Source organism: Punica granatum, chromosome 5 (assembly GCF_007655135.1).
Source record: "Punica granatum isolate Tunisia-2019 chromosome 5, ASM765513v2, whole genome shotgun sequence".
NCBI lineage: Eukaryota > Viridiplantae > Streptophyta > Magnoliopsida > Myrtales > Lythraceae > Punica > Punica granatum.
The window spans coordinates 4,917,649-4,942,293 of record NC_045131.1 but is presented as its reverse complement, the minus strand read 5'-3'; the positions used below and the strand labels follow the sequence as shown (position 1 = coordinate 4,942,293).

General features: G+C 39.3%; 6 protein-coding genes across 10 annotated transcripts; 2 read left to right on the top strand and 4 right to left on the bottom strand.

Moving 5' to 3' along the window:
• The first annotated feature begins 732 nt into the window (after positions 1-732).
• LOC116207378 lies at positions 733-3,603 on the top strand. 3 transcript variants are annotated; one of them, XR_004156912.1, is made up of 10 exons: positions 733-963; positions 1,560-1,655; positions 1,743-1,817; positions 1,958-2,026; positions 2,256-2,332; positions 2,414-2,502; positions 2,719-2,848; positions 2,988-3,078; positions 3,152-3,237; positions 3,321-3,403. XR_004156912.1 is itself a non-coding variant. In XM_031540291.1 (10 exons), exons 1-10 carry the CDS (start codon positions 805-807, stop codon positions 3,438-3,440), a joined length of 972 nt encoding a protein of 323 aa, XP_031396151.1. In that variant the 5' UTR covers positions 735-804; the 3' UTR covers positions 3,441-3,603. The 3 variants fall into 3 exon arrangements, 2 of the variants coding, with proteins under 2 accessions (XP_031396152.1, XP_031396151.1); XM_031540291.1 differs by having other exon boundaries at positions 735-963; positions 3,172-3,237; positions 3,321-3,603; XM_031540292.1 differs by having other exon boundaries at positions 3,152-3,603.
• LOC116207376 (4-alpha-glucanotransferase, chloroplastic/amyloplastic) lies at positions 3,454-8,737 on the bottom strand. Of its 2 annotated transcripts, none has more exons than XM_031540289.1 (16): positions 8,249-8,735; positions 8,049-8,099; positions 7,791-7,879; positions 7,635-7,695; positions 7,211-7,289; positions 6,345-6,481; positions 6,105-6,263; positions 5,927-6,003; positions 5,360-5,499; positions 5,244-5,275; positions 5,088-5,162; positions 4,682-4,754; positions 4,459-4,547; positions 4,326-4,370; positions 4,054-4,206; positions 3,454-3,879 (listed from the first exon to the last, which is right to left on the bottom strand). In XM_031540289.1, exons 1-16 carry the CDS (start codon positions 8,612-8,614, stop codon positions 3,775-3,777), a joined length of 1,731 nt encoding a protein of 576 aa, XP_031396149.1. In that variant the 5' UTR covers positions 8,615-8,735; the 3' UTR covers positions 3,454-3,774. The 2 variants fall into 2 exon arrangements, with proteins under 2 accessions (XP_031396149.1, XP_031396150.1); XM_031540290.1 differs by having other exon boundaries at positions 3,779-3,920; positions 8,249-8,737.
• Positions 8,738-10,741: 2,004 nt separating this feature from the next.
• On the bottom strand, positions 10,742-12,672 carry LOC116207379 (stress enhanced protein 2, chloroplastic). Its single transcript, XM_031540293.1, has 2 exons — positions 12,194-12,672; positions 10,742-11,185 (listed from the first exon to the last, which is right to left on the bottom strand). Exons 1-2 carry the CDS (start codon positions 12,542-12,544, stop codon positions 10,916-10,918), a joined length of 621 nt encoding a protein of 206 aa, XP_031396153.1. The 5' UTR covers positions 12,545-12,672; the 3' UTR covers positions 10,742-10,915.
• Positions 12,673-13,681: 1,009 nt separating this feature from the next.
• Positions 13,682-14,869, bottom strand: LOC116208074 (protein MIZU-KUSSEI 1). The gene has a single exon (XM_031541292.1). It carries the CDS (start codon positions 14,754-14,756, stop codon positions 14,025-14,027), a length of 732 nt encoding a protein of 243 aa, XP_031397152.1. The 5' UTR covers positions 14,757-14,869; the 3' UTR covers positions 13,682-14,024.
• Positions 14,870-18,474: 3,605 nt separating this feature from the next.
• LOC116208075 lies at positions 18,475-21,404 on the top strand. The gene is made up of 2 exons (XM_031541293.1): positions 18,475-18,866; positions 21,001-21,404. Exons 1-2 carry the CDS (start codon positions 18,660-18,662, stop codon positions 21,301-21,303), a joined length of 510 nt encoding a protein of 169 aa, XP_031397153.1. The 5' UTR covers positions 18,475-18,659; the 3' UTR covers positions 21,304-21,404.
• A 100-nt stretch (positions 21,405-21,504) lies between these two features.
• Positions 21,505-23,950, bottom strand: LOC116208072. Of its 2 annotated transcripts, none has more exons than XM_031541291.1 (5): positions 23,556-23,950; positions 22,751-22,801; positions 22,513-22,646; positions 22,164-22,255; positions 21,505-22,061 (listed from the first exon to the last, which is right to left on the bottom strand). In XM_031541291.1, exons 1-5 carry the CDS (start codon positions 23,862-23,864, stop codon positions 22,036-22,038), a joined length of 612 nt encoding a protein of 203 aa, XP_031397151.1. In that variant the 5' UTR covers positions 23,865-23,950; the 3' UTR covers positions 21,505-22,035. The 2 variants fall into 2 exon arrangements, with proteins under 2 accessions (XP_031397151.1, XP_031397150.1); XM_031541290.1 differs by having other exon boundaries at positions 21,514-22,072.
• Between the last annotated feature and the right edge of the window lie 695 nt (positions 23,951-24,645).

Genomic DNA, 24,645 nt, shown 5'->3' with positions numbered 1-24,645 from the left:
ATTTTACAGTTTTATCCACGTATTTATTGTTCAGTTTTATTTTTCCAATAAAATAAAAGAATATGGGGATAGTTTCGTAAAATTACACATAAAATAAATACGAGGGAACACCAAAATTTTCCTTTATGTAGTAACATGGATATCTCTTTAATTATTTAAAATTAGTGTTTTGGTATGATTTTTTCAAATAAGTTACTCTTTTTCATACAATGGGACTTCTAGCCAAAAAGAAGAATTTTACTTTCAATAATAAATTTATTTATGTTTAATTTTTGAGAAATTCAATCACATAAAAAAGAAGCACTCATAAAATATTAAAAATTAATTTTACAATCTATTTCCTTTTTTACTGCATATAATTGATCTAAATAGAGAAATTTAAGACAATAATTCAAATAATATAATATTTTTCTAAAAAATTTCATGTAGCCTATTAATATTTGATGCTCTGTAAACTGAGTTAGTTGTTATTTTAGGCTTAATTTTTGTTAACTATTATTTTTAGGCTTAATTTTTGAGTAAGGTATAAACTGAAATTCGTATATCATGGCCTAATTATTTTTTTAATTATTGAACAAATAGGTATTATATATAATAATAAACGAAATTAATTTTTGCAGCTGGGACACTACTGGGCTTCACCAATCGATTTAGGTCCAGCCCATTATCGTTTAAGAAATGCAAATTATGGCGCCAAATCCCAACTACCATAACCTTATCTCCTCTCTCCATCACCAACAATGGACTGAGACTGAGCCAACACAAGCCACAGGATAAACTTCTCGCCACGAGAGCTCGATTCTCATGGCTTCTTCTCTAGTAGAGCTCGGCGGAGGCGTCTGCGGGTTCTTCATCGCAGCTCGGAGACCCAAGTCCCTCAAGACTCATCAGAGATGGCGGGTCAGAGCTTCCTCTGCCGCCCCTGGCATCGACTTCAAGGCTCTCGAATCTGCCATTGATAAGGTTCACAGGACCCTCTTTAATTTTCTTCCACTCTTTCTTTATTTTGGGCTGAAGGGCGAAGGGCGATGCTTGATTTCCCCGACTGAATTATGTGGATATCAACAGTACAATGGATTCTGAAGTGACGAGGATTAGGAATTTTTAGAGGGGCTAGCCGAGTGGAAATTCCGTTAAATTTGGATGAACTTAAGGAAAACTGAATAAGAGCACATAAGAATACTACCAGTAATGTCGAGGACTAGAAGTTGCATCCGTAAAAATAGAAACTTGTCATATTTAAACACTTCGCACTGATGTAAGTTTGTCCAATGGCTGAGATGCTATAATTCTAGCTGAGAACTAATTCTGTAATTTCCAAGCCGCAGCATTTGTCTTTCGCAGTGAATCACTAGAAGGCAGCAGAGCAGATCAACTAACTTTCGCTCTGTGACTGTCGGCTGCCAATTTGGGCTCTTAGCGTGCATGATCGATTTTTGTCTTTTAAAAAATGCAACATCTTCCATCTCGTGATTATGATGTTTGGTTGATGACTAAATATTCACCAGAAGTTTTCTACGAGGAAGATAAAATAGCGGGTCGGTTTATATTTACTGCAGAAAGATAGCAATGCAGTGAAGGAGGCTCTCAATCAGTTGAGCGAAACGGGTTGGGCCAAGAAATGGAGTTCTCAGCCCTATGTCTCGCGTCGCATGGTCAGTTGCTCAGACAAATCCTAGATGATTGTTTTATGGATTAGATGTTATGTCTGTCTGTTGTTCAATAACATCTGTGTGCATCAGACATCTCTTAGGGAGCTGACAACTCTTGGCATAAAGAATGCGGAAAACCTTGCCATCCCGAGCGTCAGAAATGATGTAAGCACTCTATCACTTGATAATTAAGCTTCGTAGTTTGCACTTGAACTTTTTTTTTCCCCCGTTAAGATGTTACTTCTTACTCATCAAATCAATAGTTTAGATAGAAGTTGTAATTTCAATATTTTTCAGTAGTGCAGGCGGCATTTCTTTTTACAGTGGTGGGAACAACCGGATTTTTGGCTGTTCTAGCTGGTCAGCTTCCCGGGGTAACTATGATCTCTTTCGGAATACTGCATCTTTCAATCCTCTTCCTTTTCCCGTGAAAACATCGATCTGAGAGTAATCATACTTGCTTGATCATATTACGACAATTTTCGTTCTATTTTTGAAGATACTTACATGAACATAATCGTATTGTGCTTTATCATGTCAACTTTTAACCTGCTAATGTATCAGTATTCATTTTCCTATCTTACGAGCATTTTGCTACTGCAGGACTGGGGATTCTTCCTGCCATACCTGATCGGGAGTATTTCTCTTGTAGTTTTGGCTACTGGGAGCATTTCCCCGGGGTGAGATGAATCACCTCTGCTCGAGTAGTTTCTATGTTAACATAACGATTATTTATCCATTTGTTTTTTGTGCTGCTGTAGTCTTCTTCAAGCTGCTATCAGCGGATTCTCGTCGTTCTTCCCTGATTACAAGGAGAGGATTGCTAGGCATGAAGCAGCGCATTTTCTAGGTGACGTGCTAATTACCAAACGTTAATTATTTTTGAGACTTCCAGTCTGTGCTGCGGTTAGTCTTCTTTGAGCTGCCATGGGCGGATTCTCTTCATTCTTTTCCTTCTGTTCCCCCGGACAAGCAAATGGAAGAAAAACGTGTCTTAAGTCGATCGAAACTTCTGATTCATCCCTCCATTTTCTTCTAAAATTTGTAATCTGTATCTAACTTTCAGTTGCGTATCTCCTCGGGCTTCCAATTTTGGGATACTCGTTGGATATCGGAAAAGAGCATGTGAATCTCATAGATGAGAAGCTGGAAAAGCTTATATACAGTGGGCAGCTCAATGCCAAGGAACTCGACAGGTATGATCCCCATTGGTTCAAGGCAATAAACACTTGAACGAACCAAGGAATGCATTGAAAGTATGTTCACAAAGAGTTAAGTCGGAAGATCGTTTCATTATATATGTATATCAATGTTCAGCAAATATCTTTCTTTCAGGCTGGCAGTGGTGGCTATGGCCGGATTAGCAGCAGAAGGCCTCAAGTACGACAAAGTGGTTGGGCAATCGGCCGATCTTTTCACCCTCCAGGTTTGAATCTCTGTTCACTTCAAATTGAGAAATTACAGACACTGGTCTATAGGTAAGTGATGGCAATCTGCAGCCTTGTCACTTTGTGTGTAGAGATTCTTAAATCGGAGCAAGCCTCAGCTCAGCAAAGACCAGCAACAGAATCTCACCCGATGGGCTGTAAGTCTTTGAGCAGAGACCGACCTATCATCTTCCCGTTTTCTTCCTTCTTCGGGCTAACTCGTGATGTTGAATTTATGCAGGTTCTGCTTGCGGGGTCACTGTTGAAGAATAATGTCTCCCTTCATGAGGCCCTGATGGAAGCAATGTCCAACAACGCTACAGTGTTACAATGCATTGAAGCTATAGAGCGAGCTGCCTAAACAACCATGAGTATAAACAAACTCCCTTTAGTTGAGAACATCTCCTCATACATTTGTCATTTGAGTTCAAACTCGACTCAAGTTCTGAACATTCGATCGAGCTTTGTTATTATTCGTACACCAAAGACCTGCAGTCGCTTATTTCATTCTTTCCCTGTTGATACATAATATGAAGTGGATCCATGTTTTGGAGCAAATCGTGCAGCAAGATGATAGTGTTGTCTGCTCGAATTATACAGCAAGTTCTCTTCACGTAGTTCCTTCCCAATTTATCGACCCTGATTTATTGATTGCTCCTATAACATATACCAGGACCGATGCAGACTTCTTGGCTCTATAACCGCCCATAGATTGAAAGTAGATCTCTCAGATTGGCAGCTTCCTTCTCCAAGCGGTCGAAGCTCATTGAACTTGGTAGCCTCCAATCCCAGTTCCCAAACTGCACAAGAGAGGGAAGAATTGCGAAAATCAATTCAATACCTGCAAACAGATCTTCTTCTGAGACTATGAATAGTAAAAGAAACAGTTGAAAGTATCGGAGCTAGTACTGCATCGAGCATATTTGCATAGCTTAGCATGGAGGATAAACTTTATTTAGATGATGTAATTATACCATAGTCGCAGGTGTGTTCATTCGAGCAGAGTTTCCAAGACCAAGAATATCTTGCATGGGCACGATTGCGATACGGGCCACAGAAGATAGTGCAACTTTGATCATTGCCCACGAGATATTGTCATCTTTGGTGATCGAGAGATACTCTTGCACCTGCAAAGTTAACATCACCTATTAGAACGCTATGAACTTCATATCAAGTATTAGAAAGCTATGAACTTCATATATGTTCCGTGATAGAAAGGAGTCGCTTTTTAGGACAGACAACTCACGTGGGACTTCTCTTCTTCCTTCAAATTGTCCCACCATCCTTTAACCTAGACATGGAAAAACAATGGTCTAGTCAGAATCCTCTCCTGAGGCAGAAAACGATGAAATAGAGGATGCAGCATAAAGAAGGTATACTGTGTCATTGTCATGGGTCCCAGTGTATACAACTTGATTCTGCTCGTGGTTATGAGGCAAATGAGGGTTATCAGCGTCGCTCCCAAACGCTGGACCAGAAAAAAATTACCAGATTTATATTACTAACCAGAGGAACACCCAGAAATCAGAAACACAAATCATCAGCGTTAAGGATTACACAAAATAACTACAACAATAAAAAAAGTAAAAAATGCCTTATTACCAAACTGGAGAACAACCATTCCAGGTGCCCCAATTGATTTTCGAAGGTGAACTACATCCTCAGTGATAACTCCCTGACATGTTTTAATACATAATCCATGAGTAAATTAATGAAGGCATGACACTCTCAGCCAATTCAAACCAACTATGCTGCGTAGAATATTAGCCAGAGATAAGGTATCAGAGTTCAGGGAAATGGTCTATTTTTCGGTTTTATTAATAAGGACTAATTACAGAAATTATTTTCAACAAGGTTTGTCCTATGCCATTGTTTAGCTTCACCAGAGCCCCAATATATGTCCCATCTCCAGAATCCAAAGGGAAAATTACGTATCACATTCAACATTGTGTATTAATTTTAGAACGTAAACAATGTCAGCAATGTGTAGCATTAGAAGAAGGCATACCAAATCCTCTGCTATAATATTGATCAGTCCAAGATCTCTAGAAATAGCATCAAACAAGGATTTGCCAGGTCCCACCTACTGTCAAAAAGTAAATGTTGTGAAATGAAATGATGATTCACAGTAAAGCTGAATTATCTTGGTTTGTCCAGATTTTACCTTCCATCGTCCAACTGTAGCAACTTTCGCTTCTGCACAAGCATGGAATATATAAGAATGATCGATGCAAAAGTACAAAGATAAATGCTACTTCTGTAGATCCACAGTTGTCTCACCAGCAGGAACAGCCCAAAAGCCTGCAAATCCTCTGAAATGGTCTATTCTGAACTCATCATACAGATCTTGAGCTCGCCGCAAACGTTGGACCCACCATGAAAACCCGTCTTTTCCCATTTCTTTCCAGTCATACAAAGGACTTCATAATATAAATAAATAAATAAGAACCTAAGTGAATATCATCAACAAAGAGTAAAGGCATTGGTACTTTATCAACAAAATGATTAACGGAACAAAAAATGTCTTAACACTGATAATGCCAACAGCAATCATCCAGAAATTTTCTTTGGGGAAGCAACAGCAAGTTGATAAACTTGCGCAAAAGAAGAGCACAATCTATCGACTAGTCTTTATAAAACTGAAATGCTAGAATATTCATTTGATGATCATACTATAGATTTGTGTTTTATGATATTCACTTCTACAGATACAATGATCTTCACGTCACATGAAGAACTACATTTGGAGAGCAACATGCAGTTCGATTCATGCATGAAAAGAAAATACAGCTACACTAAAGAATATTTCAGGCATCATCTCATGTTTATATTGCAATATATAAGTACCTCCCCCACAATTGACCAGTTTCACTAAAAGCATCTGGAGGAACACCACTAACAAGAAGGGGAGAACCTTTCCTGTTCTGCACGATAAATCTCTAGTTAATAGCCTGTCCAAGGGTTGCAGAGCCATTTACATTCTCGAGAAAAGATAAACTAAACAACTAGCAGGAAATATGCTCACCAACAAGAATTGTTTCTTATTTGCCCAAACATCTGCACTGTGATATCCAACATATATAGGCATGTCTCCCATTATACCAATACCTTTCATTCGAGCATAGTTGCGAACTTTCTGCCACTGCCTTTGGAACAGAAATTGTTTTGCAATGAAAACATCTATCTACAGTAAAAGAATCATGGGTAAAAAATCAGAAGGTTTGATATGAGAAACTAAGCATGCTCGAGAGTTTTATGATCATACAAATTCCAGTTTCTTCTGGTAAATTTCTTCCAGTGCAAGCAGGTGGCGCTCTTTTAATGGTTGAGGCCAGAAATACCAGCTGAATGTATTCAGGGTGTCATCAATAGCAGCAAAATAAGCTGCATCTTGAAGCCAACCTACAAAGATCCTAAAATAAAATTAGAGAACTGCTCACAGAAATTTCCAGCTTGTTAAGTTTCACTGGTGTGGAAAGGAGCAATTGTATCTCAGACAGAAAGACCACTAGTTAAGTTGATAGTCTACTACACAAGTTTGTGGCTCAATGATCTTGTTGAAGAACATTTGTATCAAATTGTAACAATTTGATACAAACTGGCTTCTTCATATATGATCCAAGCAACAAATATATGGTAATGTTGGCAAAATCCATACCGAGTGCAAAGAGAAGAACATAAATCAACCTGCTACACAAAAGCCAGCAAAGCATTTCCACGAACAAGAGACATGACGAATGGTAACTGTATTAATTCTATTATTTCTTTTCTCTGTAAATATCCACATCTTCGCATGTGAGTCACAAAAAGCCAAAAGTTGAATTCAATAGAGAAAGTAATTTATTTGTATAGAGACTCATGGTCAGATTGTCTTAGACCAAAGCTTAAATAACTCTCGCCAATCTCACTGAGATAACGCTTCTATCATCACTTCCATATTAACTCATATATAAGTATGGAGAACTCTAAGGACCGATGTGATAGATCTTATCGGGAAGTGAAAGACATCTCAGGACACAAAGGAATTGCATCAGGCATCATCTATGAAAGAAATCTCTGTTGGAATAAGATAAGAAACAGTGATCATATGTGAAGAAAAATTTTCAAAGATCAATAAAAAGGGCAGCTCACTTGATATGCTAGGGTCACCACGGAATTCTTCTAATTGACATTTGAGATCTCCTTTGCTCTGGACAAGCCTCTGTGCAGCCTAAAAATCAAAGAGCAGATCATGTAACAGCTCTCATAAAGTGATATTAACTACATCAACTAATTGGCATCACAAAGAGTCGAAGAAGTTGAAAATTATGAAATTTACACTTGCTTTGATAATAAAAGCTTGGGGGATCAATGAATAATTTCTATTAAAGTATCACATTATAAAATACCAAACATGAAAAAATTTCAGTCTTGAAAAATTGTATATTAACAGAGATTGAAACAAAAGACTTCTCTTGTATCACTATTCTATAATTTGAAGTAATATGCATCGAGTGATCCTTTACTAGAATGTGAATTACAATAATATGGATGATCCAGCCCCAAAATGCTTTACCTTTGCAATCAAAGGATCCTTTAGTTCAGCAACGGCTGAAAAGTTCACTCGGGTCTGCTCGCTGCATATAGAGAGTATTACTAATTATAACACAGATACGTGAAGGAAATCCCTTGGATTCATTTTGACAGAAACAAAATTTCTGCATTTCCTCACACTGGTTCCGGCAGCTCATCCTTTTTCAACAAACCATCCTTAACCAGCTCGTCCAGAGATATCAAAAGGGTGTTGCCACAATTCGCATCCTGAAATCAACAAATAATCGCATTAGCGCTGATCAAGACAGAGCCTTCCAACTTTGGAATTTCACGAAAAACATAATTTCAAGAACCTAGAATCCAAAATTTTGTTTCCGACTACGTTTACCGGTTTACGAAGAGTAAGGAAACTGAATAGTTTGAGAGAGTAATGCACCTGCCCTGCATAAGGAGATCCTCCTTTATCTGGGGGCACAAGAGGAAGAACCTGCGCACAGAGATGGCACTCATACATTGCATCATTTGTATATCATCCCCAACGATTATCGCTGATGGATCGCAGATTAGAGCCATATAGTGTTCTTCAACCCAATCAAAAGTCGGCGACAGAAATGGAACAGCGAGAATAGGACGTGCCTGCCAAATTGAGCAGCCCGCGTCGTGGAGCCAGTCGAGGAACCTCAGTGCCTCCTCCCCGAGATCCCCGATCCCGTACGAACCGGGCAACGACGTCGGGTGGAGCAGCACACCGGCTCGCCTCCTCTGGGCGGGCCCCGCAACGGGGACCCAGTCGGCGTAGTCCACGGGAAGGTCCTCTCCGACGGTGGCGCCGGCTGGGGAGGACGAGACGGCGGCGCTCATTGAACAGAGGGCCGAGGAGGCCCGAGACTTCAGCTCCCGGTTGAAGAAAAGGATGCGAGAAGGGAAGCTGACTCTGGGAGCGGCGAGGGGCGTCTTTGAGAAGGAAGACGGGAGGAGAGAGAAAGAGGAAGCTATTGCCATGGCGAGAAAGAGACAGCTCCAGCTCACGGGAGTGGAATGCTGAAGGTTGGAGAATCAATGGCAGCAGCTACTGGAAATATCTCTGACCTGTTGAAGAAGAAGATAGATCAATCGAGCAGAGTTGACGAAAGATGACGCCTGAAAATATAATAAATAATTATTTTTTAAAGATAATTCGGTTCACAAAAAAGAAAGGGTAATTCAACGCAAGCATGAGGAGCACGTGGAAATTGTTGGCTCTATTATTGCATGGGTCCGACTCAGCGGCCCATAATCCAAAAAAGAAAGATTTTAAAAATGATTTTTTTCTAACTCAGAGTATTCGGACTTCACTCCCCGTACGAAAGGATAGTCCAAAAGCGTTCTGGTGACTCCAAAAGAATTTAATTAGGTGGATACTTAAACTCTTTCTTAACTATTAGGTCAAATCCTGAAGTTAATTGCATGATTTTCATTTTTTCACGGGCAGTGGACACGGTGGCATTCATCTAGAAGATTTTTTCCGATTAGTGTCGCTTCGAGTGCATACGGACCTTTCATATCCGATGAGGAAGAAATGAAAATTTGTATACCTAAGCTGTGATTATTTTAAAAGATTCAGGTGGCACGTCGAAAGGTGGGGATAGTTATGGTAAACTCCTCTTGTATGACGAATCAATAGGAGAGGAATATGCGTTTTATCTCGGCACACGTGATAATCTAATAAATCACTTATATTGATGGGTCACAATCGTCACGTCACGGCTCGAAAAGTTCTCCAAAATAGACCAGGGGTTCTATTCATTGAGAAAAAAAGAAGTTATATATGGATTAATGTCTAAACTCAGGATTTTAAGTTTTGATTAACTGTGGTGTGATATTATTAAGTAGAATACCCGCTACATATAACATTTTGTCGTGAATTTGAGGTGGTGGATATGAAAATCTGCCGAAACACTTACTAAAAAATTGCCGAAATTTTGGAGAGATCATTAGGGGAAAAAAAAAAATTGACCTCTCCATGCATTCCCAACAAAACAGTTGCTTAAGGAGGACATTTCGGCCCATGTCAACCAACAAGATTAGGAACGCTGGATCCAAAGCATATTTGACTTGCATTAGTTAACGTAATTAAGAGAACGAAGAGTTAGAAAAAGTTAAACCGAAATTAATTCATTTGCACGTACGAAATGACTCGTTCTGCGTTTTCTTCACTTTCTTAAATTTCTTTTGAGTGTGTATATTCTCACTATTTGTCCTAATATAATCATATAATTTCTGGGAATGACTCATTTAATCATCTTCTGTTAGAACGTACACACACACACACACACACACACACACATATATATAATTTCTAGAATTGCTACTCCACATCTTTGCATTATTAACTTCGACCTCTAAAATGAAATAAAGGGAAAACGTATTATGAGATGGGATGCTAGCCCCTCCTCGGACGGGTTTGCTGGCCAGGTTTCCTAACTCCAACAATCAAATCATCAACACGCGACAATTAAACTGAAATTCGTAATCATGTAAAGGAAAAATCAACAGAAAAAGAAAACGTCAAGAGGATCTAATTCGACATCATCTTTTTTGGGCCATATCTATCGGTGTGGCTCAATACAATATCGAGGGTCTTTGCAGATACTTATATGAGAACATCCCTTGATTTGGGTCCCCCCCGATGTCGACCTCCTCGCGAAACTTCCCCTTGCCGTATATCGTCCTTCTTACTATTGTTCTTCTTGCCATTATCTCTTTGGTGTTACGCAGACAAGGGAAATAATGCTAATTAGGACTTCGGAGGACGATGGCAAGGGAATACTTGGCAAGGAGGACGACGACAAGGGAACCCAAATCAAGGGAGTCCTCATGTAACCGCCCCTCAATGACCCTCGATGATATTGCAATAATCAACACTATTCGCGACCAATTTGCTTAATATTTACGTTAATATTCGGATGAGACTTGATGATTAAAATACCAGCATGCATATAGTTCATAATCCTTCGGACTATTCCATCAGAATTAACAAGCCCAAAAATGCATTAATGTCTACAATATTCATAATCATTCCCTGCTCTTTTTCGAAGTTTCTTCTTTTTTGGACAGAGCTCATTTTTGTTTGAAATAAAATACGTTCAATTTTCATAATTATGATCCACTTCTATTTTTTAGGTAAATTACCAATGCATCTATCCATCCATCCTTGAAAGTTATCCTTTTTACAGAAGAAGCTACAAAATCCGGCATATATATGTACTATCTATATGTAACTATATTATGTCCAAAGTGTGTCCAAATCATATTATTCAATGCTCAGATTTCGTCAGACCAGTCACTGAGCTCGCTCTCATAGAAGAGCCCATTGACGATCTGATCAATTAGAGAGTCTATCAGCGTGTTGCATCCTACAGTGAAGATCCGGCCGACCCGGTTCCTGGCACTCGAAAACCAAGCAAAGACCGCAGCGCAGGTCACAGCTCCCAGACACAGCCCGGCTGCCTCTTCGATCCCTTGTATGTCCATTTTACTGAACAGGGAGTTCCCTGTCACTGCTTCCGTCGTCACAGTTGCGGCGAATACAATCTAATAGGATAGGCCATAGATATATAAAAACGAGCAAAGCTTCATTTATAAGACATCGTTTATATATATATATATATTAAGCAAGAAAAATTGACAAAAGGACAGGGTAAATATTATTTCTCTTTCTTTTTTTTTGGTGATGTGATGGGCAAATAATTCATGAAAGGACATTGATTTGATTGGCTACTGATCATAAAAAGATCTTCTTGAATATTCAAGAGTCAAATTGAAACCATTTTATCCACCAAAAAAATTGTAACCAATTTTATCAAGAAATGATAACAAGGAAAATAGGAAATTAGATGGATGATAAGATTCTAATGCATATCTCACTTACGAAACACAAGAAAAATTCTAATATCATTTTATTGGGCAGCAATCACATAACGAATTCCATGTTATTACATGGCAAATATTATCACATATGCTTGGTATTTTCTGATAAACAATAAATGATTTGATCACGATACCGACCTTGTATATATGATGGCCAATTGTTAGGGTTCTATTTCTTCTAAGCGATCTCATTTATATGTGATATTTGAATTGATCTATATGGACATATGCTCGTGCATATTATACAAGGAAATAAAAGGGGAAACAATAAAATGGTGGTGCAGCGCAGGAGGACTATTCACCGATTATTTAGAAATTCTATATTCAATTCTTGAATTAATACTTCCTCTACTCATTTATTAGGTTCTAATATTTCCTGCTCACAAAACTTTTTTATAACTGAAAAAATAAGAAAATCAATAAATATATATTAGAAATTAGAAAAGAACAGAAAAGAGAAGGGGGCATAGTGATACACATAGCCAAAAAAACAAGACGTTTTTAGATTGAATTTGTGCCAGCAAATTACCTTTGTCCATCTATTCAGACTATTAATTTTTTTGTATTAAGTTCATGAATCTATTTTATAATTAAAAGAAAAAAAAAAGGAGGAGAAAAGAAGGCAAAAATAAAAAAATAAAGTCACGGGAGCAATAAAACGGGAGAGCTCACCATAGCCAAGCGACCGGATATGATCTCGAAGTCGTGGCTCTTCTTGGTGCTCTCGATGTACTCAGACAGCGTCTCGAAGAAGGGCGAGACCTCGTCACAGCTCTCCTTTCTGGTCCTGATCACCGCCATCCCCACCGGCGGGCGATCCGAGCCATATGATCTCAGCGTGCACAACCTCGGCTGCAGCATGATCTTCCCCGCACCTTCGGACAACGACTGATCACCCGCCGATTGCTTCGCCCTTGGAACCGAAACCAATGAAGGGATGCTCACCGGCTCCCTCCTTGCTGCCGAAGGCTCCCCGCCTGTGGATGGCAGCTGGCAGTGAACTGCACGCGCCACCGTGGCCATGAGGGAATCAAAGGTAGAGAGAGGTGAGCTGGGCAGGGCCAGGGGGATTCTGACGAGAATCTTGAATATGGTATTGGTTTGGCATCGAGGTTTCTCTAGTTTGTCCCCCCCTCTCTCTCTCTCTTTTTCCCTTTTATTTTTTTTTTTCATGTTTTTATCTTTTTGGCAACTTTCGTGGAATTTTAGAATGACACGTCTGTCTAGTCTAAGGTACGATTTGTGAGCCATGGAAGTAACATCCAAGTGGGTCGACGTGGCTCATTTTACGATCGATAGTGTAGTTATCGACAGGAGGATTGGGAGTTCGGAAAAATTTCAGTTGGGCATGCGACGTAAGAAGGATCAATTATCACATATTCGTGCATTAGATGACCCGTCAGCACTCATCCATCAAAATTATGAATAGGGCACTAGCACCTGAACGTTTACAGAGCACGAATGCGCGATGTGTGGAGTGTCCTGATTCACTACCGTATTCCTAATTACGCAGATGTAGCTAATGCATAATGAGCACATAAGTGATGCAGTACCAAATTAATATCAAGCTATAGAATGCATGTATATTAATTAATATATGTAATTCTGAAAGATGTCATCAGATGAAGATATTATATTTGAGCATGTTTAAGATTCAAATTCGATAATGTTATGAAAGGTGTACATGATGCTGAAACTCAAAAAAACTTCACACAATTAATACTATCAACTAGCATAATCCATAAGCATGCATGGCTATGAGTTTCATCTTCTATCTTAAACATATACTATTCACGGTTAAGAAACTTATCTGAGAAGTTATACAAAAAGATAATGCGTATATGTGATATTCATTCATGTGTATTCCATTAACTTAGACTCATGCTGCATGTCCAAAGATATATGAAAAACCTTGGACGACATGTACAAATAATGCATAACATGACAGACCAAAAACATAATAAAATATATATTGCCTGAAAAAAAAAACAAGTAAAAGCAAATGCATAGCTAGTAAGAGCAATTCATTGTCTTGAAAGACGCTAGAGATATATGTTAATATGTACATCCAATGAGAACAGAGGTAAAGAAATAACTAACATATATATATATATATATATTCTCTAAATTAAAACTGAAAAGGTGGAGGAGAAAGAAAAGATTTTTTCATTAAAAACCATAAAAGAAAGAGAGTAATAAAAAGAACTCTCCATGTAACCTTATAATTAGATCTTGCAGATGAAATGAAATCTCATGAATTCTCTTCTCTTACACTCCCCTTTTCATTTACACCTACCAGTTAAAGAAAACAGTATTAGCATTCAAACCTTAAACTCGAACATACCCGAGAAAGATAAGTCTACAAATCCGCCATTCGTCAGTCGATTAGAATTCCACGTCACGGTTATAAAAAGGCGTACTGATTCTTGAGCCCTAATAGCTAGCTAGGATTATGTCGTTTGCGCGATAACCACGCTCCTGTTGCTGGTCGATGTTCGCTGGATCAGATCCTCACAAAGAATATGCTGAGCTCAGGCCCGGTGTTTCCCTCGGGACTGAGCATGTAGAGCGTCTCGGAGTCCTTGGACCCGACCACGCGCTCAAAGTGGGCCCGCATGTAGGCGAGCTCCCCGTCGGGGCCCTCCACGTCCGAGTTCCCCGGCAACACCCCTGCCCCCATCGACACGGCCTTGAGGAGCTCCATCACGTTGAGGTCCTCCCCGTTGGCCTCCCTCTTCACCCCGTACCCGGTCTTCTTCCCATTGCAGTACATTGTCCAGAGCGGCTCATCCAGCAGCTTCATCTTGTCCTTGTCGGCCCTCTTCTCGCACTCGAGGGCGATGCGGACCATCCCCGACCCGAGCTCCTTCTGGAGGGCGTTGGTCTGCATGGCGAGCTCGACCACAAGAGTGGGGAGGCACTTGGGGGTCTCCTGCACCGAGAGGCTGACCCTCCCCTTCCGGTAACCGAAGAGGGTGCCCGTGACCCGCGAGCCTGAGATGGTCCGGTGGGTGTCGGGGAGACCCATGGGCAGCGAGGGGAGCTTGCACACGGGGGTTATGATCGGGAAAGACCGGAAAACAGAGCGGAAGACGCGGAAGACCTTAGGCTTGTGGCGCTTCTTCTGGGAGGGCTGGACGAGGGAGACGGGCTGGCGGGGTGGAGGAGGAGGCGGGGCCGGGGCTGCGGGGAGGGCATCATGGCGGTCCTGGTTGGACGATCTCGGCTCCCCCATTAGTGGATAATCATGAACCAGCAATGAAGGGTGCCCATGAGAGAGGAGACAGGGGAGAGAGAGGAGATGATGATCTGTTTTGTTTCGGTTAAGGTTGGTAGTTGTTTTTTGAGGTTTGGACGGGTCTTATGGGAGACCTTAAATTTTGGAGTGAGATCCCTATATCTGCTCTCCATATATATATATATATATATATATATAACCACATGCAACGTACAAACACATTGTCACATATATACATGCATCAATAACCAATGAGGCTATATATTTCGATTACAGGTAAGATCCATGCGCTTACTACAATGAAATAAAAATTTTAATAACTAATAAAAAAGCAATTGTAGTCCCATCAAATACATTGGATCTGGTACTTCTTGATTATCTAGTAAGAGCGTGCGTCATTGCGCTACATTCTCTTCGATAACTAATGATGTTGTTTAGACTTCTAAACAATAATTTAAATGGTTCCAAATAAATTTTTTTTTAATAAAAAAACAGTTCATACGCCAGATGGGTAGGTTAAGTGGTTCTCTGCACTTCTACTCTGAATCAAGGTGTTCAATGCAAGTTTATTGAATAGGAAAAAAATTCACGATGGGAATATTTTACCACTTAATAGGTTAATTGAGCTTGAATATGAATTAATCAGAACTAATTAGATTTTCGGATACTAGATAGTGGACAATAAAAAAAAAGTTTAAACATATATTTTTTTCATGGAAAATACAAAAATGAAGCTCACTTCAAGTAGAAGCTGCAAGGTGGACATCTTTTCACGAAAGATATATAACTCTTGTACGTACGATCGATTGCTTGGGTATGGAGCCCTAACTCGTTAGCAACATTAGGCGAGCTTTTATATATATATATATATATATACACACGCACATAGAGCCGAGATTGTGTCTAACTGAGAATCGAATTGGATTTTCAGATACCGAGATTTATACCTAAAAGAAATATTCAATCAAGGGGATTAGTCCAAGTGTTTCGACCCATATTTTTCCTTAAGTGAGATTTTCGATTAAATCTTGTCTTGTGAATGGAGAAAATTCATGATTAAGAAGATTTTAATTTTGGACTAACCCAGCTTAACATGAATTAGTGGTGGCTTATTTGGTTTCTTAGGAAGAAATCAAAGTGTTCCAAACTTCGGACTGAATTGGGCCCATTTTTTTTTCTGCATTAAATGATCATATGTTTGGTCAGAGTTGTAAGGAGGGAGATCGAGTTCATGGACGAGCGTTTGTCCCGTAGAGAGCCTCTCTGTCAGCTCTGTTGGCCCAACTGGTCATTTCCTCCGAGAGGAGAATAGGCCCACCAACTAATGAACTAATTGCGATGAGAATTAATAGGGACATTTGTCATTCAAAAATGAAATTTTACATAATTAAGTGATTGTACATTATTCACCAAATATTTTCTCAATTGTGATGGCTAACAAGTGCTTCTGATTGACACGAGAAAATACGATTACCAAGAAAATATTAGTTGAGCGGTAACTAATAAGCAATTGTAACTATTAGTTGAAACGGTTTGACACTTGTTTCGATTAAGTTACGTTTCGGGTTTATGTCCTTGTGAATGCAGAAAATTCATGTTGGGAGAAATTTACCATTTAGTAGACCGATCCAGCTCGACTGAATTAGTCGGAGTCTAATTGGACTCTCAAATACCATGATTTACACTGAAAAAATGGGGAATGCAATCGAGTTTCGATAAATGCATTTATTGCGAGGAAAAATAACATTTAACACTTGATCACTCGTAATTGCAAACGTAATATTTTTCATAATTTTTTCCAACTCATAAAGGCCATCAAAAAATACATTTTTTATGGATTGAGAAAATACGATTTAGGGGAGAAAGAATCAATTTCTTCTTGGTACTTGAATCTTTATGGCAAGAATGGTTTTATATGACCGGATGTGCGGTCATATGATCTTCGGTTGCTAGGTAGCAGTATTAGAGGCCTCGGTTAATTACATCAGGTTCGGGGCAACCTGATCTCGTGATGCTTAAAACTGTCTCGACTTGATGATAATATAAAAATATGAACTTGATTTGACATATGGTTTCTTAAGTGGTATTAAGATGTATTAATTACGTCATCCAACTGGATATATGAGTGAGGGAATCCCAGAGCATGCAAGCCAAGCCATCAAATGATTACCTTACCACACAAACTCCGCAAGCATCGGATCAAATGCAGGGGGAGAATCAAAGCATATAAAGGTAAAAAATGGACACGTGCTTGAATACATTTCTCTTTTTTAAAAAGATGGAAAAGTAATGGGGCAAAAGAGAAAATGGAAGAAAGTGAGGGACTGACTGGCAACTATCAAGTGGGAGACACGAGGGGGGCATCAGACGCGGCGTGCGCACGTGCGAAGGGATCCCAATGCGGTGCTGCCTTGCCAGTCGTAATTATTTGTCTCCTTCGTCTTTATTACATTGCGTACGACACCGTTTCTGTCCCCAGCTTTCATGTCGACTTTTTATTGCTAAAATAAAACACGTAAAAGAAAATGGTTTATAATGCAAATTATTAAACTTGCGTTTGATTTTCAAATAACAGTTTTACCCTATCTTTGTATCTCGCTTAACTTTATTCTTCCTTAAAATTTAATACGATAATTATTATTATTTTTAAATTTTTTTTCTCATTTATTAATAAATTTTCACTGATATTTTTTTAATCATCTTTATAATAATTTTTTTAATAATAAATTTTCAGTGTACTTTTACATTTATATATATTCTTATACATCTATATATTTACAATAATTTTTTTTTTTTATTTCAAAGTAGAGTATAAAAAAATCTCAATCCTACGCTAAAATCAAACATAACATAACAATCCGATGCAGTATTTTTATTTATTTATATCGTGGTGAAGGAAATAGAAATAAATATATAGGTGAATTATAATAATTAATTAATATAATTATAAAGAAAAAAAGGAACACCCGTTGAATAGTGCCAAGAATGTTTGAAATTTCGTTTATAGTGAAAACAAATATAGAAAATGACCGACGTTCATCCATTCCGGACATCATCGTCTTCTTTGGTCATCGCCTTCATTAATACTCCCACTGGCTCTACTAATTAAAGAAGAAAAGGATAGGCAAAGCACTCCACCCTATTGGTCAATAAGGGAGGACCAGCCTTGATCAAATTTTTATCACATCCAATGCATATATAGGTAGCAATAGCACGGGGTTCAAGCGAAAAAGGTACCCAAATAGGTGATCAATATTGACTAGATTGTCTTGGACTTGCTTCATATATTACTTACTGAGATGATTTACCAGGTCATATATATCAATCTAGTGTAACGAAATTAAAATCAATGCCCACATTCTACTATCAAATTTAAACTCAAGATCATACAATCAAAATAAACTCTTTTACCGTATAAGTTAGATTCTAAACAAAATTATTTAAATTTTGAGATGTGATACGGTGTGAAATTTATGAAATCCGGTAATATCCTACAATAATGGTGCTAATATATTAAACCACTCATTTCCCATAGTCTCGAATAAAACTCTCTTACCAAATCAGCCAAATTTATTAGGAGTTAAGCAATATATATATATATATATATATATATATTACGTGTATGTGGCATGTCTTAATCTACATGTCGCTGACTGAAGGCTTGAGGCTTTTCTTAATATTATATTTGGTTTTCCCTTCACCTCCCCCCTTGAAATTCAAGGCCAAGGCCTCACTTTTCCATCTCTCTCTCTCTCTCTCTCTCTCTTTCCTCAACTACTCTTCTTCCTTCCCCATGCCCCCCTCTCTCCAAACTCTCATCCCAAACCATACAAGAAAGCCCTTTGACCATTTTTCCCCAAAGGGGTTTTTCTGATAAAAGTAATAGTAATATTTGATGAGATGGTTGAATTTGGGGAAGAGCTGATAATAGACAGCTTCAGGATCCCATGGCTCATATGGATCCAAGTCATAGTGATGCTGCTGCTGCTCCTCCTCATCTACTCCTTCAGCCTCGTCACCTCCTCCTCATCAGATCTCTCCCCAGATGACCCCCTCTGCTGCTCTTCTCCTCCTTCCTCCTCTTCCCAGATCAAGCTCCAACAACAGGTATGTGTACGTCCATACAACATATACATATATAATAGATGTATTGCTCAGTTATCTGTGTAATTAGAGAGATGCAGCGTGTCCCTGTGCTTTTGAAGATCTTGGACTTTTGACCCATCTGATTTTCTCATGTTCTTCCCATTGTTCAGCTAACTGGTATTTTGATTTCTACATGTCTCCTGGTTCTGCTCTGATCCAAGAAATTTTGTTCGATTAGTCTGTTTTTTGAAGTTTATTAGTTTGTTTCTTTAGTTTTCAGATTTTATATACATATATAATTGTTCCAATTTTCTAACATTGTAAAACCATGAAAGTTGCTTTTTTTTTTAATGAGGAAACCATAAGACTTGCTACTTTGCTTGTGTCTCACTCTCATCCTAGCCTTCCTAGGTGAGTTTGGAATACAGGAAAAGCAAAGTTTCTATTCTGCCACATTAAGCAAACTCTAAGAACATGAAAAAAAAAAAAGAAAAAAAGAAGAAGAAAAGAATAGAAAGTAGGTATATTGATTTCCAAGAAAATGGAAATTGAGGAGGCTCTTGAATTGAACTGGGCCGTCGGAATTAGTTGGACGAACCCTTGTTGAATAAAGGAAAATTGAATTGGTTGGCTTTACAGAGAGCGGCATTTCCCTAATATATATATCCTGAAATATAAGAAAAAATAAAAAATTTTGTTGCAGGAGAAAGTGTTATATGTATCCGGTATATCACAGCCATATGCATCGCAAGTCAATAATGATTTACTAAATAAATAAAGGTTTTTTGAAATATTATAGAAAAATTATATTTGATAAAAAATAAAATTATTTCTGATCTTGATATATCTATTACGCATATCAACAGGGCCCTGCAGCCTGCTGTAATAATATTCTTTGTTTTTTGCATGGATTTACCCAATAAAACACCCAAGAGAAAATAACTAATTGTCAATTTTATTCCTTTGCCTTGACCCTTCGTTACTCATGATGTTATGTGGGACCCTGTTGGACGGTACCGACCATTGCAGTGGATTCCTCTGAGCTCATGAAAAGCAAAAGAAAAGATGGATTCTCATAACCGCGGGACATGCAGTTTGCCTGCCTGCCTTTCTCATTATCACAGCATCATTTCAGCTGGATTGGATTCTCATCCACACCTTTCCTCCTAATAAGAGCCCTGATTAGACCATAACAACTGAAATTTTCATCCCCAAAATCAATAATAATACGACTAATATAAATTTTGTACATACAAGCACATTGTCGTTTGGTAATTTGTCTCGTACCATATGAAATTTTCCGAACAGGACGTTTCATGCCTATCATGTCGACGATAGAGGTGGGTCATTGTTACCCCTCTCTGTCCGATGGGTCCCGAGCCTTTTTTTGCCTTCTTGTGGTTGTCCTCGTCAGGCTGTCGAAGGACCGTTCGATTTGATCATGTTTTCTTCTAATACCTCAGTTGTCTCTGAGCTGTTCTGTTTTGCAATTCTTATCATATACTTAAGATCCTCTTGAATACATTATTATCTGCACGGATTAATTATTTAATTTCGGTGATTAATTCTTAATTAATGTCTTTGTCCGATAAAAAAAAAAAGGAGTACGTTTGAGGTAAATTTAATATTTTTGGAAACTTTGCTTTCGGTCGGTTGCAAAATCATTTTATAATTGGTGAGGGTTAGGAAGCAATTGGCTTTGCTTTAATCCAAAGGCTGCCATCTATATTATCTAATATTTGATTTTGTCTTGGTGTGGGTGATTAGGAGAGACGTGCATCACTCTATTTGCTCAGATCATATTGTATGTCTTGTCATTTTTGAGGATATTAATGTGTTAATTTAGGAAAGATGAGGCTTGTTAGAGAGTGACTCCATCGGAGTGGATGGCAGTTCCGAACGTCGGTCAGATGTGGCCTGACCGACCTCGTTCGGACAGGGTCCGAACCTGTCAAAGGGATCGCATATCAGCAAGAATTTCAATTGGATTCAGTTATGTTATAAAAACGCTTTAATCAGAACGCATTGTTTTGGGACAGTGGGACTAGACCATGACTAACTTGCAGTCTGATCGACTGATGGGTCAAATATATGCATATGCAGTAGAATTGATGGCACGGGATGGTTTTGATTATGAGCGGAAATGTATTGGCAGGTCGGAGAAATAACCGGAGCAAGCAGTAGATCATCAATAAGCAGGAACAAATCTGGAAATCATCAAGAAGGTCGAAGTAGAAGTATCCGTAACAACGATAACGTGAACAAGGAAGGAGGAACCTCAGCATTGATAAACGACAGATCAATATCATCTCAAAGTCTATATAACAACACTCATCATCCTTGTAACATTGTTAGGCTTGCAAAGATTGCTTTTCTCAAGTGTCTAGGACTCGATAATAACCCTACAACTGGCGTTCCGAGCCGTCGTTCTTCCTCTTCCAGAGAAACACACGAATGAGAGGTAATCTATGTCAACTAACATGTACAAATGATCGATTCAATTGTTCGTGTATTGTCATTCTTGGCTCGGGAATATATGTGCGTGATAGTATGCGCGTAGCACTCAAAGAGAGAGGTGGATTCTGGCCCTAACCGGGCAAGAAAATGACTAATGAGGAGTAAAATGAAGTGAAACCTGTACTCCCTGGAAAGCTATTGCTAAAAGTTGAAAAGGAAAATGCTTCTCTTTATGTAAAGGTCCCCTATGAATTGCCAAACATGAGCTTTGTCCAAAACGGTAACGTAATTACATAACATGGGAGATGAACCATTCTCGATGTCTTCACAAGCTATAGGAACATCCTAGGATTTCGATGCCGATATGGAGTTCTTTACAAACGACAATCTGCAAGCAGTCTCTAATACTCATTCCAGCAAGGTACCACCAAATAATTGCTTGGAAACTCATCTTGCAATAAACTCTTGACATCGGTCATACCCCAAATTTGTCTAGACAGCAAGACAGGAACTATGAACAGGGCATCGAGACTGCCCAATTAGTTGATTCCATATCCGAACTGCCTCATTAGTACTCTCCTTGTATTCCTATTTCCTCCTCCATTTAGCTAAGTAGTTGAGAGCTAACCGAGAAAACCCGGCGAGGGATAAGAACATCTGAAATAAGGAACGGCCCTTGACAATGCGTTCTCGTATGCTCCGAGCTGTTATAGCCACAATTGGTCCTGTAGGCTCAGTTTCCCGAGTCATCACCATCCCCTGCAACGAAGCTAATTAAAGTGAAGATGAAGTAAAAACTCACAGGTCCGAGTCGCTGAGGCATGTCATGTTGATTAAAGGTTATCAGGCGAGAGGGCTCACCTGGTGGCATCGTGTTGGTTATTCTCCGCAGTCTCTCCTCAGCTACGCGAACAGCTCGAGTGGAGCTTTTAACACCCTGAGTTATCTCCTGACTGGACAATGTAGTTGAAGAGAAAAACAGAGTACATAATGACTCTCTGATGGTATTTAGCACATAAGTTTTAGCAGAGACTGTTTCAGATAAATCATAGTACAGATTTCATAGACATCGATGTTGTTTGCTCTTGCAATCCTCAGTTAGTTTCCTATAAGTCATAGATTTCATAGGCATCGATGTTGTTTCAGATAAGTCACATTTTTTTGTTTAGCTCATTCATAGAATATGATGAGGTGGATTAGCAATGCTGACCCAAGATCATTGAGTTCCATAGTCAGGTCACTGATTTCCATTCCCGATAACCTAATAGCCGCCATTGTATCAGGAAGCTCTTCCCTTGTGGCATCCATCAGCTTCTCCAGCGACTCTGCTGCTCTCTTGAAAGCCTAAAAAAGCGACATTGGAGAATAAGACTTCTTTACCCAATGTGAGTCAAATTTCCTGCCTTAAAATAAAGTTGATGGAAAGGAGAAATTACGGAGTCACAAACCAGAAGGGCAGGAATTGCAGAGAAAAATAACCATGTTGCTGAAACTGCTGCCTGCAAAGAAAGAGGAACTAATCGTTAAAAGACAATACTATCGGCAGATGTTGCTAAAAACAGCTCACTTGAAGAGAATATCGTTTGCTCGTTAATTAAACTAAAAAGGCAACGACAGAGTATAAGTTGCAGATTGTGCCTCGAAACCGCTTGGCCAAATAATCATTGAAATTAGAGAGGATCATCGATTCCGCAGTGTATATAATAGCTTCTCTTCTCACTTCTTTCACAATAATAAAACACGGAAAGCTCCATACCGGACTCTAAAGAAGGAACAAAATCTTAAGGAGATTATGTCAAGAGCTGCAATCAATCCCTTTCTGTGGCTAAAGTTCGGGAATCGTGAAAACATTGACAATCGTCATTGTCCTCAGTAGCCTCGATCCGATACCATTACTAAAGCTCCAAAGAACAGCCAAAATGATAGATTTGATGCAAGTGACTTTGAAAATATGAAAGATAAAGAAGGATCCCATATGACAGTAAGAAGTATTAGACTCTTGTTTGCTTAATGGAGGACATGCTACATACAGACAGCTCGAATGTATCCATTTTCAGCTCAGGATGTTCTTCCCTCCCATCTTTCATGCTTCTGACTAAAGGATCAAAGCATCGAATGCTCAACTAATCAAGACAGAGCCAGGAGCTAACACAAGGAACGATGATGCGATCGTTGTCAAGAAATGGAGCTCGAAGACAATCAGAACAGCTAATTCATTACGGGGAGAGAGAGAGAGAGAGAGAGAGAGGTTACTGCACAAGCGACGACGTTGAGCATAAGAATGTGGCGCTGAGTGAGGTTCCACTGAGAGAGCTGAAGCGCCGGGGAAGGCGATCTGACGGACGTCGTGTAGTTCGGCGATACTGAAGGCTGGTATTCCTCCTCCACCGCCGCAACGCTGTATCCCGCCTTCACTGACGGCAACGGAAGCCGGGTTCGCGGCAGCCGCAGCTTCCGGACAATAAACGGCCGCCGAGCTGGAACAATTCGTCCAAACGAGCCACAGTCGGAGCTCGGACCGATCCGGGAGCTCGAAGCCTGCAATTTCACCGCACAGTACATCTCTTTCTCTCTCTCACTCTCTCAGAGCGGAGAGCGAGTGCGTCGCCACCTCGCAATCTCCGACCAAAGGACGGGGATGGTGGCAGGTTTTGTAATTTTGGCGTCAGAAAAGGGTTAATTCATAGTTCCACGAGGTTTGGGATTGTATTGGGCCGATATCTGGGCCTAACTGGGCGGGACTCGATCTCGTTGGGCCGCTACTCCGACGATTGTCAATTATACCATGAGGAAAGGCAAAGGAAAGGAAGAGGGGAAGTCTTGTAGTTCCTATTTGGCAGCTCGATTTGATTTAATCCAAGGCTAATTCTTCCATAAGAATATGGATATTCCAACGAGTGTACATTAGTTCCCTTTGTATATGTAATGTACATATGGATGTATGCCTACAACCTAAGAAAATCGGGCCAAATTGAACTCAAATAAGAAAATTATCATATATATATCAAACATTTCACATCATCTGTATGTTCGGACGACCTTTATTCAATATGTAATGTTATAAATATTCGTTTTGCTCCTAACTCCACCATTGTCTCTCTTTGGTAATGATGGAACTATATGAACCATAACTACTCGACTCAGACAATCTCCGCTCGTACACCAAATTATGGATATTCGTCGTGCTTACAACTCTATTGTTCGTCTTGTGAGGATGGAATATGAACCATACGCGTTCCATGCTGATCGAAATTTAGGAACTATATGAACCGTTTGTATACTAAATTGATTGAAAATTAGGATTTTGTTTGTCGGATAAGATGCAGAGCTTACCCTAAATTAT

Coding starts and splice junctions, on each gene's coding strand:
- LOC116208072 (XM_031541290.1), bottom strand. CDS start 23,864: ATGTACTGTGCGGTGAAATTGCAGGCTTCGAGCTCCCGGATCGGTCCG. Junction 22,256..22,512: donor ATGGAACTCAATGATCTTGG/GTCAGCATTGCT, acceptor TACATTGTCCAG/TCAGGAGATAACTCAGGGTG. Junction 22,073..22,163: donor AACCAACACGATGCCACCAG/GTGAGCCCTCTC, acceptor CACTTTAATTAG/CTTCGTTGCAGGGGATGGTG.
- LOC116207379 (XM_031540293.1), bottom strand. CDS start 12,544: ATGGCCACGGTGGCGCGTGCAGTTCACTGCCAGCTGCCATCCACAGGC. Junction 11,186..12,193: donor TATCCGGTCGCTTGGCTATG/GTGAGCTCTCCC, acceptor CTATCCTATTAG/ATTGTATTCGCCGCAACTGT.
- LOC116208074 (XM_031541292.1), bottom strand. CDS start 14,756: ATGGGGGAGCCGAGATCGTCCAACCAGGACCGCCATGATGCCCTCCCC.
- LOC116207376 (XM_031540289.1), bottom strand. CDS start 8,614: ATGGCAATAGCTTCCTCTTTCTCTCTCCTCCCGTCTTCCTTCTCAAAG. Junction 7,880..8,048: donor GATCTCCTTATGCAGGGCAG/GTGCATTACTCT, acceptor TGTTGATTTCAG/GATGCGAATTGTGGCAACAC. Junction 7,290..7,634: donor AGGATCCTTTGATTGCAAAG/GTAAAGCATTTT, acceptor TTTGATTTTTAG/GCTGCACAGAGGCTTGTCCA.
- LOC116207378 (XM_031540291.1), top strand. CDS start 805: ATGGCTTCTTCTCTAGTAGAGCTCGGCGGAGGCGTCTGCGGGTTCTTC. Junction 3,079..3,171: donor CCGATCTTTTCACCCTCCAG/GTTTGAATCTCT, acceptor CTTTGTGTGTAG/AGATTCTTAAATCGGAGCAA. Junction 3,238..3,320: donor AGAATCTCACCCGATGGGCT/GTAAGTCTTTGA, acceptor GAATTTATGCAG/GTTCTGCTTGCGGGGTCACT.
- LOC116208075 (XM_031541293.1), top strand. CDS start 18,660: ATGGTTGAATTTGGGGAAGAGCTGATAATAGACAGCTTCAGGATCCCA. Junction 18,867..21,000: donor AGATCAAGCTCCAACAACAG/GTATGTGTACGT, acceptor ATGTATTGGCAG/GTCGGAGAAATAACCGGAGC.